Source organism: Haliaeetus albicilla, chromosome 5, assembly GCF_947461875.1.
Source record: "Haliaeetus albicilla chromosome 5, bHalAlb1.1, whole genome shotgun sequence".
In the NCBI taxonomy this organism is placed as follows: Eukaryota; Metazoa; Chordata; class Aves; order Accipitriformes; family Accipitridae; genus Haliaeetus; species Haliaeetus albicilla.
In genome coordinates, this window is record NC_091487.1 from 23,229,248 (window position 1) to 23,245,883 (window position 16,636).

At 37.0% G+C, this 16,636-nt stretch overlaps 1 protein-coding gene across 2 annotated transcripts in view; it reads left to right on the forward strand.

The window, feature by feature from the left end:
- The window catches only part of SEL1L (SEL1L adaptor subunit of SYVN1 ubiquitin ligase), a 36,650-nt gene extending 20,782 nt beyond the window's left edge, over positions 1-15,868 (forward strand). Inside the window, exons 13-21 of one of the 2 annotated variants that reach the window (XM_069783713.1) lie at positions 364-441; positions 1,622-1,684; positions 2,471-2,558; positions 2,816-2,964; positions 3,513-3,678; positions 5,286-5,357; positions 6,483-6,655; positions 10,271-10,399; positions 11,836-15,868. In XM_069783713.1, coding sequence (XP_069639814.1) covers positions 364-441; positions 1,622-1,684; positions 2,471-2,558; positions 2,816-2,964; positions 3,513-3,678; positions 5,286-5,357; positions 6,483-6,655; positions 10,271-10,399; positions 11,836-12,039 — 1,122 coding nt within the window. In that variant the 3' untranslated portion in view covers positions 12,040-15,868. Of the gene's footprint in view, positions 1-363; positions 442-1,621; positions 1,685-2,470; positions 2,559-2,815; positions 2,965-3,512; positions 3,679-5,282; positions 5,358-6,482; positions 6,656-10,270; positions 10,400-11,835 lie in introns of both variants that reach the window. The other variant, XM_069783712.1, reaches the window with a different exon arrangement.
- The last annotated feature ends 768 nt before the right edge of the window (positions 15,869-16,636 follow it).

The following is a 16,636-nucleotide window of genomic DNA, read 5'->3' on the forward strand; positions in this document are numbered from 1 at the left end:
CTGACTTAGTATAAACATTACTTGACAACAACTGAAAACATCAGTGTGTTATCAACATTCTTCTCATACCTAGCTCAAAAACATAGCACAATACCAGCTACTAGGAAGACAATTAACTCTATCCCACCTGAAACCAGGACAATTCTCCATTAGAAAGTTAAACCCTCTGAATCTGAATTTTACAGCATAGAGATGTGTTTTCTGCTTCTGGGCAAGTTCTTTAATGATCATTCAGTAATGTAATAGTCAGAATAGTCTAATGGTACAATAGATGCTCTCTCAAATGCAAAGTGAAGATGCTTCATGATCTCTATGTTAAAGTGACTTCTTCAGCTGTTCGTCAATAATGCCTTTCTCCTTCAGATGTACTCAGAAGGAAGTGATGTTGTACCTCAGAGCAATGAAACAGCTCTTCAGTATTTCAAGAAAGCTGCTGATATGGTATGATTACCTCTAAGTTAGAAATACAGCATATGCACCAAAAAGTTGATTAGCTCAGAAATGATGCAAATACTTCTTTTTGTGCAATTCCATGTGCATACACCTACTCCCAGCCTCTGTCCCAGATTAGCCAATAATTAAAACCTGCTTGTCTAAGATGTCAGAAACTGCCTCCAGTTCTGATCATGGTGCTTCATGAAGGTGTGTTCAGCACAAGGAGTCTAACTCATGAATTCTGGCATCAGTATGAAATACTGTCCACCTAAATAGCCTGCAATTCTGTTAAGTGTTAATTTTCATTAATCTGAAGTTGTCTTGTCACAGAAATTTACAGTGCACTGATAATATGTTATTTTGGTTCTGTTTTGTGGTCACTGAATAGATAATGGTTTTGGTTTTATACTTCCCATTGGAGTGTTTGTGGTTTTGGCTGTTAATCCCTTGTGTCTGCCTTTGACCTATCCCTTATGGTAGCATTTGTACAGTTAAAGCATGAGTAGTCTTCCAGGAAAGATGTTTAGCATGTGAAACACAGTAGATGAAGTTTTGAAGGGACTGTTATAAGATAACTGTCTTCATGGTTCTTGTACTCCATAACTAGATTGCTGTTCTACACCTCTGTCCTAGAGTAAGGATCTCTCGATTTGCTAATTTCCTACATTCACTGAAGGTTTCCAGTATGCTCCATTGCCTGTCCTGGCATTGAAGGAATACCATAGTGCATACTTTTGCAGAGGCAGTGGTCGGTAATGCAGCCCACAGGACAGCCACCAATCTGCCCTTAAATTAAGGCAGATTGTCAGGGTTCCTGTAGTTGTTTCGGGAGCTTCTGTAGCATCCACAACATCTCAAACTTGGAAAAGCTAAAGATAAGTAAGTTATGAATGCCCCACCTTTCTATGGGTGTTCTACATCTTGTAGAACATTTTGAAAGTGCACAGTAGACTTTCATAACTAGTGTTGAAAGCTTTTCTTTTTCCTGTTAAATCACCTTTGTAGTTACTGAATAAAGCTACCAGAGATGCTTTTTTTCACCCTAAATAACTATTACTTACTAGGAGCAAAGTTAGAAAACAAATCTCTCTTAAGCGCTACTTGTTCTAATGATGTTAAACCAAATCTGAAAGACGTAGCTGTAGGTTTTGCCTTTCTTTGCAGAAGTGTTTTCCTGTGTTTTCAGGGTAATCCAGTTGGACAGAGTGGATTAGGAATGGCTTATCTCTACGGAAGAGGTGTTCCAGTGGTAAGCTTTTGACAGTTGTCTTTCTAATCATAGGTGATAGTGTAACTTCTTGTTGTCAACAGACTTTTTCTCTGGAGGGAAATACTGTAGAAGACTTAATTGTGAAGATTTCTGTTGCACTGAAAACTCCGTGAGGAAATCTGTAATATAAAAAAAATTTCACTATGGAGTTAGCAGCTATAAAACATGCTGAGTTCCCTCTAATAAGTTTGAAAATGTGGCTGAAGCTATTAGAAATGCATAGCAGTGTGAATTTTTAGCAGGAGTTTTGAACTTAGCTCTAATTTTCTTGTGAAATAAAACAAATCCTAACTGTCCCCATTTTGTGTCTCTTGTGAGTGTGGAGGAACACTTTGAAACTTTTAATTAGTTCATTTGCCTTGTTGCTTTTCCCATAAGAAGGCTTCTTGTCAAATGTTTTATATTTAGCTATGTAAACAGATATTAAAAAGTTGAATTAGCCCAAAGTTGAGGAAATAAGTTAAATAATTGCTCTAGAAACAGAACAGGGCATCTGTTCTGTTAAGCATAACTGTTCATAGCAATGCTATGTGTGGATGCCAGCTTTGAGATAGCTATAGACTTCAGACATGCTAATATCATTGTAGGCAATTTTGTTTTTTGTTTCCAGATTTTGACCAGGTGAGTATTTTCATGCTAGAAATCTCACTAATTTTTCTGTAATATAGATCTGTCCTTACACTTACACATGCACACACACATATTTTCTTTCTTTACTTAAATTGTGGTGTATTGCTCTAGTGACTTGACCAAATTTTTCTGCAGAACTATGAGCTAGCGCTGAAGTATTTCCAGAAGGCTGCAGAACAGGGATGGGTTGATGGACAACTTCAACTAGGTTCCATGTATTACAGTAAGTGTCATCAAAATGATGATTTGCGAAGTCTAAGCATCTGCCCTTTCAGTAACTGTTCACTAGGTGGCATTAGAAGTGTATATATAATGCATGTAGAGTGGTCTTACTGCATTGAATTTATATTTTATTCTGTTTTTTCCTAACACTTCCACAACTTTTTTCTTTAATAACTTTAAGGAATAAGTACATACTGTATTTCATACAACTCTGCTTTTCAAGAGGAATGAATAGCGATGACTTACTCTTTCTTTTAGATGGCATTGGAGTCAAGAGAGACTATAAACAAGCTTTGAAATATTTTAACTTGGCCTCCCAGGGTGGCCACATTCTGGCTTTTTATAATCTGGCTCAGATGCATGCTACTGGCACTGGAGTGATGCGATCCTGTCATACTGCTGTTGAGGTAAGGTCATCCATTTATAAAGGTCAAATAATACTGACTTGGGAAAGGTTGGATATAACCATGTCAGCTTACATAGGAAATTTGTCTTAGCTAAAATCCACTGGTGAAAGCCAAGGCTATCAAAAGGAAAAGTGATAGATTCTCAAACTCCTTTGTATCTCATGAGAAAAATATTTTTTTTTTTATGTTGATATGGCAAGTGCATATATTTGCTTTATTAACTTTGAAGAAAATCAAAGGAATGTAATACAAAGCAAACCAGCATTTTATAATTACTGAGTTCTTCATTTAGACATGGGTTTAAGCATAACAAAAAGGTGATACTAAGAATAATTCTGAGTAAGCATCTGAATCTTGACATGTATTTGCTTAGTAACCTGTATCTTAAAGTAAGCCTGTCTTAAGCAGTGAGTTTGTCTATCAAGTTTCTCCTGTGGAATGTAAATGTTTTGAACAGGCATTTGAATGTTAAAGGTTTACCTCTTGCAAAACCTAAATTTCTGAAGTTCCTGACAACCAGTCTTCTCTGCCTTTTTTTGCCTCTGCAGCTGTTTAAGAATGTATGTGAACGGGGGCGTTGGTCTGAAAGACTGATGACTGCATACAACAGCTATAAAGATGGTGATTCAAATTCTGCTGTGGTTCAATACCTTCTTCTGGCAGAACAAGGCTATGAAGTTGCACAAAGCAATGCTGCTTTCATACTTGATCAGAGTAAGAACCTGAATTTGTACTGAAAGACTTTTTTTGGAGTTGGCCTGCAGTAGCCCATTTAGTAGAACGCTAGAGTGCTTGAAGATGTAATTACATAGCTCTTGTTCAGTTAGAACTTCAGTGAGACTCTTGTCCTCTTTCTGCTCTTCTGACTGGAAAGCAGGCAGTTTTAATTTTCATCTCTCGGGATAGCTTTCTGGCCTAAAAGTTAGAATGCACTTAAATTCTGACTTAAGGGATTTGAAAATGTGATGGGGAAAGAATGCTTTAGAAACTGGCACAGTGCTGAAAATTCTCTTCCCTGGACTTCTTAAACACAGCCTTAACATTTTATTTTTAAATCTATAAAGTAGGAATTGCATTAGTTTTACCTTTGGCCTTTACTATGCATACAAGCTTCAGTTTCCTTTGTTCTTTACCTTGTAATGTCTTTTCTCAGTACTCTTTCTTTCCCCATATTATTTTGTAACTTTACTCATACAACTTTTGAAGCAGGGATGAAGAGCTGGACAGTTGGTTCTGTTAGGTTTGAAAAAACTTGTTCCGGGTCTCTTACTGCAACTAGGTGGGTAGAATTTGGATTTCATAGAGTTTGAGGTCATAGGGAAACAATAGAAGTACAAGTGGCAAATCTTTCTGGAGACTACAAAACCCAGTGTTTTAGGCTTTCTGGATCTCAAATCCAGAAATCTCAGGGTCTCATTACCAGCTTTAGGGCTTTGTATCTTAATATAAAAATCAGCTATTGGTGGCTGATACGATAATCTAACATCTTAATTTCCAGTTAATATTTTTCAAAGGTGCCTTAGTGACTCATCTTTAGATAAGCTACAACAATAACACTCTTAGCTGGGAGTTGCAAAGAAATAGCATCTCTCCCTGGGTTAAAATTCTGATTGTCATTACTCAGATATATCTGCATCTCGACTGGAGATTAATTTAAAATTAATTTATACATTTTATACAGAAAATCTGTATGTCAACTGTGAGATAGTATAGCTGAAGCCATATTTAACACTAGAAATGAAAAGTTATAAATCCTTTGAACTGTCTGAACTCTGATACTTCAGCAACCCTCAATTCGTGACATGGACAAGTAAAATACCTTTTGTTCTGAAGCAGCTGTAGCACTGCTGTGTAAAATATGCAGTCTCTGGCTGGTTAAGTAGTTTAAGCCTTCATTTTACTTGACTAGTCTTGGTTTTTAGACGGTCAAACTAAAATAACTTATACTTTAGCCTTGTATTTGAGTGCATCTTTGTCAGAGCCTGGATTGTGTGCTCTTAAGACTTGCATCTTCTGGCATTCCTCAAGTATGCTTCAGAATTTCCTAGAGCAGGAATGGGAGAGGAACTTGGTAAGCACTATTTCAGGGTGAAATGATACAGTTTGTTCTTAGCCTCTATGGGTAGATACACGGAAAGACCATATAAATGAAAGGGGTTTTTATAAGTTTCAGATGGGTTGAATCTTGTTTGTGCTATAGCACAGATTACATCAAGTTTTTAATTCATTTCAGCAGACTGAATATAAGCATTGGATTTTTTTGTGGTCTTGCGTGCATATACCATGCTCCTATATAACTGAATTACTTTCTTCTCTAGAAGAAGCTAGCATAGTAGGAGAAAATGAAACCTATCCTCGAGCTTTGCTTCACTGGAATAGAGCAGCTTCTCAAGGTATGTCCATACCTCACAATTCCAGTTTATTTTTAGTAGAACCATTAAAGTTTGTTTTCATGTGTGTTATGAAACGGGGAAGGAGGGAAGGCTTACATCCTTCAGTTCAACATTAGTTATGTTCCACATAGGATAGTTGCTGTTCTTTGTTCCACTGTTAGCTATAATGTCATTACAATACGCTTGCAGTTCTGAGCCATTCTGAGATCCTGAAGATTAAAAGGACTAAAACACAAATGTACAGTGTGTTTCTTTTGCCATTCCATATGGAATTATAGAGCAGTGTTAAACAGCATTAGGAATGTTTACACTGACTTTTCTAAAAATAAATCCACTTGGAAAAATAGACACAAAGCACCCTTTAGGATTTTGGTACTTGTCATAGTTTATAGGAAACTGCATTTCTTATTCAAAGTAGGCAAAGCTCAGTGATGAAGAATGCAGTCTTGATGTCCAACCAGTACAAGTTTAAACTCTGGTGCTTATGATCCTGTCCTAAAACAAGCAGTACTAAACTTAATCATTATATATCTCAGAGTGAGGTCTCTAACTTTCATATGGGTGCATCTACATTAATGTCTGTCTACTAGGTTTTCATTTAAGAGCAAGTGTATCATGCAAATGGAGCCTAAGAGTTTTGTCTGAAAAGCTTCAGACCTACTTGGCTTTTAGTAGAAAGTTAGAAATTGAGAGGATGCAATGGCTAAGTATTCAGTTATCAAATGATGATGAGAGACTTTATTTTTCAAGCTTTCAGTGTCTCTGTTTTAAAAAAAGATGAAGCCCTTAATGACCATATAACAAAAGTTTTTCTGTAATAAGTGAGTATGAATAACACGATACAGCTTTTCAACTGATGCCACTAAATAGCAATAAAAATGTTGGTAGGATTACTGGGAAAAGGACTTTCCCAAAAATAGAAATCGGTTACATTTTGGTTAGCTAAGCACAAGTTAAAAATCAAACCAACAAACAAAAAAAAGCTGTTTATGTGAGAGAGGGAAAAATGGAAACAGTTTGTGCTAACTGTGGAAAGTAATACTAAAGCCCTTATTGCATCTTCATAGGAAACTAAAAGGCTTTCTTTGCCTAGCTATTTTGTTGTTGTTGTTTCTTGATTTATAGGATATACTGTTGCAAGAATTAAACTTGGAGATTACCATTTTTATGGGTTTGGTACTGATGTTGACTATGAAACTGCATTTATTCACTATCGACTGGCATCAGAGCAACAGCACAGTGCCCAAGCAATGTTTAATCTGGGCTACATGCATGAGAAGGGATTGGGCATTAAGCAGGTGAGTAAGCTGTAGGCTGATAGTCTGCTTCATTGCAGTGCATTCACTAATAGTAGATTAAGTTCATAACCGCTACTGGGCTTTGGGAACTATATAACTACTTAGCAGGAATTAGCATGTGTCCCAAAACATTCTCCAATAGCAAATGGATAAGTATATCCACTTCACACTTACCTATGTGAAGAAATGAGGCATAGGCAGGGAAAACACTATTTGACCAAAATTGTGAAGATTGGCAAGAAGAGTGCCATATGCTTGAGTAATGCTTTCAAGACTTTGCAGGGTAATGCAGTGAATGCAAATCAATTCCAGGTTCAGAGTATCTTAGCACAAGATTGTTCTCATCCTCTGAAGCACTGCTTAATTTGTTTTCTATATCATGACATTTTGAAAACAAGTTCTGTGCATCTTCAAGTAACAAACAATAAGTACCAACAATGTGGTTAATAGCTGTGGCTGTGGCTTTTCAAATTAGGCTAGGCCACAATTTGCTTTACAAACTACCTTGCCTAAAAGAAGGTGGTATATCTGGTTCTCTTAGGAAGCCTATGGTGTATTGCTGTCCATGAGCTAACTAAAACTTACGGAATCCAGAGCAACATGTTCTTGTATGTGTCAAAATAATGGGATTAGTAATTGCATACTAATTTTGAGCAGCCTACCTTAACTTAATGTGTGATTAATTCATGCAATTAATGTATGAATTTAGTAATACCTTCTGGGTTACCTGAAACTGTAAGAAATAGTTTCATTTTCTTTATTTTCAGTAAGCTTCAACACTTGGTTTTTGTTTATGTATGCACCTTTTAGTTATTCTGTTGGTCTGTTAAAAGACCAATTTTTGCTTCTTTTGCCCTAAATTCTGGCAAAAGGTCACAACAGTGAAGGACAGGTCTTAGGTCAATATTGTTACTTTGGGAGCAGCAAGCAATCAACATTTGAAAACTGCTTACTGCCCTAGCTGTAGAAGTGACACATATGGTACACAAACAGCATTATTTCTAAAGCTTATATTCAAATTTTATTTTAGGACTGTTTTCTCTTTTTAACTGAGTCGTCAAAACAAGTTAACTTCTGAAAATAAGCCTGCAGCTAAAAGCAACACTGCTAAAGTTGGGAGGTTTTCTTTACAAAAAAAAAAAAAAAATTCTTTCAGACATGGACTATTTTATTTCTTTTGTTTCTGCCTTGAAAACAACCCAATTTAGAGCAAGTAATAAAAACTTTGAAAATGTTATTACATCACATTCAGCATAACTGCTAAGAATTGGAGAAAAAGAAGTCCTAATGCTATCATTTGCACAGAGTATTCTCCAACCAGAAGCAGAGATGGCTACATGTAGACAGCTGAAATGAGTACACAGGGGCTCACGATAAGCATATGCAGCCTTGCTTCATGCAGATGAGTAATACCTTCCTCTCATACAGATCCACTATGGAAGGAAGAGTTGAACTGCAAGGGAAATGCAGACAGTTAATATAGATATGGGAAAGAAGCACTGAGACTGTCTAAGCAAGAAAATTCTGTGTATAAAACCAGTCTTGGGAATTCTGGATATGTAATGTCTTTGCTTGCTGTGTCCTAAAACTTTACAACTGTTAAGATGAGAGGATGGAGATTTAGGACTGACTAGATAAGACTAAAATGGTGCTGGGCTAAGATGTTCTGAAAACAGCTAAGACTGAGTTTTGAATGAAGCCAAAGAATATTTGGCTTTCCTTTCCCAGAATGGAAACTGCTGAATTTTGAGCACCTCTGAAAGTGACTGACAGTTAAAATCACTCCTCCTGATATAGCAGGGGATGTCTACCACTGAAGTCTGCTCTTCCATTAGAGGCCTGTGGAAGGGATGTATAAAGATTTTAGCACTATAGTATCTAACGAATTGGGGATTTAGTCTGTTGAAGAAAGGGATGTGTACTCTTACTGTCTCCCCGTCTACGTCATTAAGATTGTAAGCACTCCAAAGTTAGGGAGAATGATGCAATAAGATGGCCTGCACAACTTCAATTCAGGTTGCTGTTTGTTCTGGATAATACTGAATAAATACAGTATTTCTTACCGTTTTGGTTTGGGGTTGGTTTTTTTTTCCAAACAGCTTTTGGCTTATTCTCTCTTATTGAATAAATAGTCTTTCTTACATAGAGGATTCTATGCTATAGTTCCTGTACATAGATGGTTTTCAGACTCATACCAGGTCAAGGCCAAATATTAATCCCCTTCAGAAATCTCACATGTGTACACTTTTACAGACTTTTCATAGCTTTAATGTTATCCAATTCCTGAGACTGCATGTCAGAATGAAGACTGTTTCCATATACTGCACAAAATAAGAACAAATTATTTTTCTCATGGTCTTCTCTTAAGATTTGGCACAGTATTTCAGTGGTATTTGTGTGTTAAAGCTCAGACTTGTACAGTTCTCACTTCTCTGTCAAGTGAGAATGGAGAATGCATAAGCAGAATGACGTGCTTGCTAATTAGAAATTAAAATAAACCATGATTTAGGTTCTGCTTCTACACTGATACTAGCACAGTACAAAGGAGGTAAGGAAACTCTTTTAAATAGTTATACAAAAGACAGATTTCCCAGGCTCAAGGAGTATTCAGAGTTGTTCTATTGAACTAAAATGTGAGCTAGTATGTCTCATTCACATAATGTGTTGATTTTCATATTGTTATTTCAACATGTGTTATGGAACTAAGCTTTGCTGTATCAATGAGCAGAAAATCTTTATGGTATTTCACAATCAGGATAAAATTATAAAATGAACATGTGGCATGAAGTCCTGGAGATTTCTCTTCTTTTAAGTGTCCAGCTTGGAACACTTCCAGAGGTTAAGTCCTTCCACAGGCCTGTCCTTCACATCACTGAGCAAACATAGGCAGTTTGTATCCACGTATCCTAACATTGCACAGTATGTATCTGAAGCAGAGCCAAAAAAACCCTCAAACAAACAAGGAAAGTTAAAGTATTCAGGTACACCTAGGCTCTGTTCTTGCTACAGTTGCCTTCTTGTTCCAACTATCACAGAAAAAGCTAATTTAAGCTCTTCCTAAAGTTACTGACTGTTTGTGCTCATGCTTTTGCCAGGCTGCCCTCACTAATGCGAGTTATGTCTGTTTTGGATAAGGAGTAGAATTTAATTTGGGAACATGTGCAGAAATGGTTAGAAGCTGCACTATGCAGCAGGCATACTGTAGTATAACTGGGAGGAGTTGCTGCTGCGTACTCCTCTGTGACTTGTGTTTTCTTAGTCTTTCATGTTTGGTGTGGTGTTGGACATGTTAAGGGAATACTAGAGTTACCTAAATACGTGCCTTAGTTTACAAAGTATGGGTTGAACACGTTAATACTGATCTCTTCATGAGCTTCAATTCTACCATCAGTTACAATAGCTTCGTCCTCAGATCGAAGCTTCCCTTTACTTGTCTATTCAAAGGTGAACATCCCTCAGAAAAAAGGGGAAGTTTTACTGAATGGTTTTTGTTTAATTTGACCAAAACCCTTGTATTCAAATGACAGTATACAACAGCTTACAGAAAAAGCTTTACATTTTATGGTTAATTTCTCAAGTTCTTCAAAATGGAGCTTTGTATTTTCTTAATTTCAGGATATTCATCTTGCAAAACGATTCTATGACATGGCAGCTGAAGCAAGCCCAGATGCTCAGGTTCCAGTCTTCCTAGCACTTTGCAAGCTTGGAGTGATTTATTCCTTGCAGTATGTACGAGAAATCAATGTAAGTAATGCAGAATTAAAAGGAAAAAACAACAAATGTGTTTTCCATTTTTAAGAGAAGCTTAAGTTGTAATTTTAGTTAAGTAGAAGTCTTGCTTGAGCCTTTTGAAAACTTAGGATAGATGCGTTTTGTGTTGTTGCATATTAAGGAAGTTACTGAAGCTGTGATTCCTATTTCTTATTTGTGCAGTTGTGTGAAACTGAGATGTGCGCAGCCAGTGCTCTTCTGTTCAGCTCTTCCCTTGAAGAGAATTTCCGTAACCTTTTTGTTCTTATCCATGACCATCTGCTATCAAAGTTAAGCAGATGATTACAATGACATAATCACTGTGCAGGAGAAAAGAAACACTTTTGTAGGCCTAATTCTCATGCTATTTTATATTCAGCTGTAACAATTCCACTTGAGTTGTGTTTGATTTCTCTGGGGGAAAAATATATTATTTGTATTAGATAGTTTAGCTATTGTGCAGAGTTTCTGCTGAGTGACAGCACTGAAGAAAATATTTCCCTGAAATTTAGGTGAAGTCTTTCCTATAGTGTCTGAAATATTTCTCAGTATTTTGATATCTTACTGCCTTTTGGCTTACTTAATAAATGCAAATGGTATGGAAGTTATTACCACTTAGAGCAAACGCAGTTCAGACAATCCAGCTAAGTTTGACAAAATTTAATAGTCTTGAGACTGGAGACTTCCAGGAGTGGATGGTCAAAATACTCTAAATCAATTGAGCAAATACACATCTAGCACTTCCAGAAGCTAGTATGCAGAACATCGATATTCCAAGTTTTAAGTCTGCTGATGCAGACTTAACTTGACAGTGGCTCTGTAGTACCATCAGATACAGTAGCAAAGCATAGAGCATGTGTTGGCTAACCCTTATGCACATGGAAGTCTGATAAAAAGGTGGTTCAATCAAAACTAACAGTAAGTCACTTTAACTTCCCTATACCTTATCTGCACAAATCTCAGCATTGTACCACATAAGCATCCTGGGGCTTAATGTTCTGTCATTCATGATAGTCTGCTGTTGGCTTCCAATTTGGCTGGACTGATCATTTCACTGCCTCTGTGTATGTGGTAGTTGCTCCTCTTTCTTTAAGAGAACTACTACAGCTACATACCTCAATCTGATTTAAATTGTGTACTTTAATGCTCTGTGTGTGAAAGCCACAAAGCTACGAGTCAAGAACCTTCATCTCTAGAACAGAAAATAGAATAGCTCATCCTATACAGCATGGCTCTTAGTCTTACTGACATTTAGTTCCTGGAAATGAAGGATGTTACTGATGTGATACTATTTTTTCAGAGAGGAAAAGAGCTACTGAAGTTTTAAAACTGGTACTTGTACATGAAGAATGTTACAAGTCAAATTTAAAATCAAAGTAACTTCCTATTCTTGCTCTTTGTCATGATGATGTGGACTTCTTGTTTCTTAGATAAGGGAGATATTCTCACATATTGATATGGACCAGCTGCTGGGGCCTGAGTGGGACCTTTACCTTATGACCATCATCGCCTTGCTTCTGGGAACAATTATAGCTTACAGACAAAGGCAACATCAGGCAATTCCCAGACCAGCAGGACTGCGGCCAGCTGTGCCTCAACAAGAACCACCACCAGAGCACCAACCACCGCAATAGCAACAAGAGCCTCAGTGAAAGAACTGGATTTTTTCCTAAAGGAACAATTTTCATTGTGATTTAGGACTTTGGATCAACAGTCCCTCCCCCAAAAGAGGCGCAAAGAGGTTTAAAAAAAAAAAAGTCTGAAAGCTGCTTAGAATGATGCCTTTTTTTCAGGGATAAGAAAATTCTTTTGAAACTGATTTGAATGTTATTTCAGTGCCAATGGAATAACACTATGGCTTTTTTCATGGAAACACAAGAGTGCTACTACAAAAATGTTGCCTGCTGTATCTAGTTCCTCTTTATTCAGAGTCCTTTTCATCTCCTAGAGAGAGCAGAAGGCTAGCATTGGAAGGTTTTTGCCTGCTTGATAGCAGCTGCCCTATATAAAAATAATAATAATAATTTTATGTCTAATTTAAATCCAAGAAGCTGAACTATATTCAAACTCTAAAAAGACTAGAGCTGTATGAACTTATATTCTGATCTGCGTCCCAAGTATTTCTACAGTCCTTATTTTGTTATTTCTTAATATTTCTTACACTTTGGTCTTTTATGCTGTCTTGGATGGTTTAACATGGATTATTTATAAACTCTGTAAAACTAAGCCAGCAAACATGCCACTCTCCATTTGTGCTTTTTTGTTTTGAGTATTTTCCTCTATTCCCCTTAGACTAGACAGTTCTCAGCAGACAGTATGTAGCCCAGGAAGGCAGACTGGGACAGATTGGGTCTGTAAAGCTCATCACTTTAAAACTATACATGCAGTGCCCAGATCTCACATCCTTCTAAAACTTTTTTGGAGCCTGTGTGCTTTGCAATACTTCATGACATAAAAACAAATTGGTAGTGTTCCTAAATTGTTTAAACTTGCTTTTACAAAGAGGCTGAGTCTAGGCTGCAGAAAGCACCAGTATTGTTGTGGACACTGAAGACAGAGCCAGAAATCTCAGTGAGTTAGCTTACTTTTTTGGTTTGGGGTGTTTTTTTGTTTTAGAGGTGGGAATTCTGTATTTAATTTTCAGCAATCCTGTAAGTGATCTGCACTGCAAGAAGGAAGTATGTGTGGTATCTTATGCATTCATCTGTTTAATTCATCTACAAAAAAGGGCCCCAAAGATGCATATTCTCTGCAAAAGGGCATGGGCTTATGCCAGTGATGCTACTCCAAAGTTTGGCTGACTGATAAAAATTGTATGTTAGATTACAGCAGTGCGCTGGCTGTTGCCAACCTGTTTTGTACCTGGCATACATGGGAAAGTCAAAACAACATCTCTGGCTGTGCCATCTTGAGGATCCCTTGTAACAAGAAAATCCAAAGAGAAAGACGACTAATGGTTTATGGCTTCTTGATACCACTAGGTCAATGCAAAGGCCTTTTAATGAGTGTAAAGAATACGACCTGTGGACTGATGTTTCTAGACTGCAAGAGGAATCCTCGCTTAGTAATGATGTTCTTTGAACTATAATTTCAGGGGTTGGGGCTTGGAAGCAGTGGGGGAATAGCTTAGATGCAAGAAATGCAGAAGTTTCTGTTCTTATTTACCAACGGCCATTAAATATTTGTTTCTGTACTAGCATTAAACCCTCTGAATATACTGTCCTAAAGCTGAATGAAATACAAATGAGGAGGCTTTAGCTGCTTTCTGACAAAAGCTGTTGTGTTTAAAGGGTTAAGGGCTTCCTTTCATGCAAATCTTTTTCCAGTGGATTGGCAGCAACATATCAATATGCTTTATTTAGCATTGAGATTTTGGTATGGTTTCATACTTAGTACATTTGTAAGGAGACCCTTGCACAATATATCTGTAGTTTGGGAAAGAAGATAAGCAATCCACTCTTTTGTAAACTGAAATATCATGGATGACTAGTATTAAAATATAGGTAGAACTTCTCAGTACTTCAAAATGCTTATGCTGGTTATGTGACGACAAATCTTTGATTTTAGTTTGGAGGGTTGCAGCATGTGATAGAGGAATGTCTTGTTCAGTCTTAATCACCATTAGCAGATGGAACAGTATTGAACTTAAATGTAGTGTCTAAAATGTACAGCACTCCCCAGCTGCATTTCTAAGGTATCTGTGACTTCTGAACGCTCCCTCTGAAGTATTTTTGCCTCTGTCACTTAATAGCTCTTTTTAGCTTGGCATGAATAAATTAAAGATTATATGGAAAATGTTTTTCAGTTAAATACCACTGGTTCATTGGTATTGGTCTTTCAGAATGTTTAACAATTTTGTTACTGTGTTAGTAAATGTTTTGGTTGTTTGATCTATTAGAACTAAATTCTAAAAGCTCTATCCTATTTGCATGAGAATCTCTCAGCATTGCTGCTATGTGACCATCTCACAGCTGACTTTCACTGAACCTGATGCATTTTTACATCCAAGAAATCAGCAGAAGAAAACGATTGAAGTTCAGCAAGTTATTTCACTTTAAAGAACTGCTTTTTGAAGAAGCAATAAGGAAGTCTTTCTCCTGCTTTTTTCCCTTCCACCAAATTACTACCGCTAACTCTTTCAGATGACATTCATTTGGATGAAGTCGTAGTAGTAAAAAGATACTTACCATAAGTAATGATGAGTTAACTCAGGGATTAAAGAAATGAGTAAGTTTTCTAAATCAGTTGTCTACAACATGACTTAAGTTTTTGTGACAATCCCTTGCTACTCTGTTCTGAAACTTGCATTTTGAGGGAAGTATATTTAACTCTTACTAGCAATATGTTTCTTGTGCACTCAGTTTATCAAGCAGCTTTTTTCCTAAAGGAGCTGGGTTGCTCAGTTTACTGCAATGAAGTACTATTCCCTTTTGGTAGCACACAGGTTGTCTTACAGTTTATATGCAGGAGTATTTTAGAAGAAACTTGATTTAAGAGAAGCCTTTCTGGGTATGTTCAGCATGCTTTGAATGGAAAAATTGTATTCTTTGTAGTAACATAGGCCAAAATCTGCCTATGTGACCTTTCCGGACACGTGCTCTTTTCTCCCTGCATGGAGAATGGAACAACAGAGCAGTAACTGTTGTCGGTGGGAGTTTTATATGTAGGAAAACTGTGGAAAGATATGGGGGAAAACATTGTTCTGCATCTCAAGTTATTAATCAAACATACTAGCTGTTCTTGCTCATTGAAAGAAATGCTGAAGTGTTGATAAAACAGGATTCTAGTTCATCACGCTGGTGAAACCTGTCCCAGAGCTGTCTGTTGAAATAATTTCCCTTGCTTTATATTGTTCATCATGGGATAATGTAATAGAAGATAAGGCCTTTGAGACTCCAGCGAGACAGTTTTACTCACTTTCTAGTCATCTTCCATAAGTCAGCTGCTCTTATTAAAGTAAAAAAAAAAAAAACCAACCAAAAACAAACCAAAAAACTATCAAATGTTATTCTTTTTGGAGAAGAACATTAAAACATGGATTGTGAAAGGACTTGTAAGACTATGCATTATCTAGTTTCCACCTATTATATGCTAGTTTTGGCCTATAAAAGGGGATCACACTCACCTTTGCAAGTTGCTTCCTTTTTAGATAGGCAACGATGAACTGAAGTTCTATTTTTGTTTCAGAGAATATTAAACTAAAAAGATTTAGTTTGATTTGAACTACTGCAAATGCATATGGCAAATAGGGACTATTGGGGGGAACCCTTTGTTTTTACCAGCTACAGTTCTTTAAAGGGTCTTGTAGGAGTTTTGTAAATTTATTTTGTATTTAAAATCAGTATAAAGGCTGGTCAAATGTAATATAATTGTGTAAACAAATTCTGTTAATAGAAAGATGTACAGATTCATTTTGTACTGTATCTTTAATCTTATGAAATAAAGATACCACCTGTGTGGTTACCCTCGGTGTTCACAGTGGTTATGATAACAGAGGATGTCAGTTGTTAGTCATATGCACTGATACATGCCACTGCTAAATGCATCCATTCCTATAAGGATACTCACACTTCTTTCACTTCTATTCCTCTTCAAAAAAATAAATCTGTTAATTTAGGAGGGGCATAGAAAGGGGAATAGAAAATTATGCATTGTAGCTTCAGCTGTACTAGAAACTTGCCCTGTCTGTGTGTGTATGTGTGTGACCCTTTCTGCAGTATATACAGCATCTGTACTGTGTGTGGCAGACAAAGAACTGCTGTGTGATTTGAGAACAGTGACCAGAAACTTTAGGATTACACTTGCATTTTCAGTACTAATACAGAGATAATACAGTGGTTAGAAACAGATACTGGGGGAGGGACTACCCCAAGCTGACAAGTTTACTTGCTCTTCAGGCCTTTTTCCACCCACTCATCCCTTCAGGCTCTACCTGTTGAGACTCTTGAGTCCTCTCTCATAAATGTATTATGTTGGTCTGCTTTCCAATGTGCTTATTAATTTGGAAGAAAACAATTAGGGAGAAGGAAAGTAAGGAGAATGAGGGAGCAATGATAACTGCTATGGAAGGCATCAATAGGTGAACTGTCTTGGGCATCGGCCTGAGTTACGTAGTTTTCTGAAGTATTTGGATGCTTCCCACGTTGCTTGCTGCTGCCAGTAGCACTTCTTGCATGTAGGGAACAGAACTGCTGGTACTAAAACCATCTTGAGTCTGACTGATATAGCTCA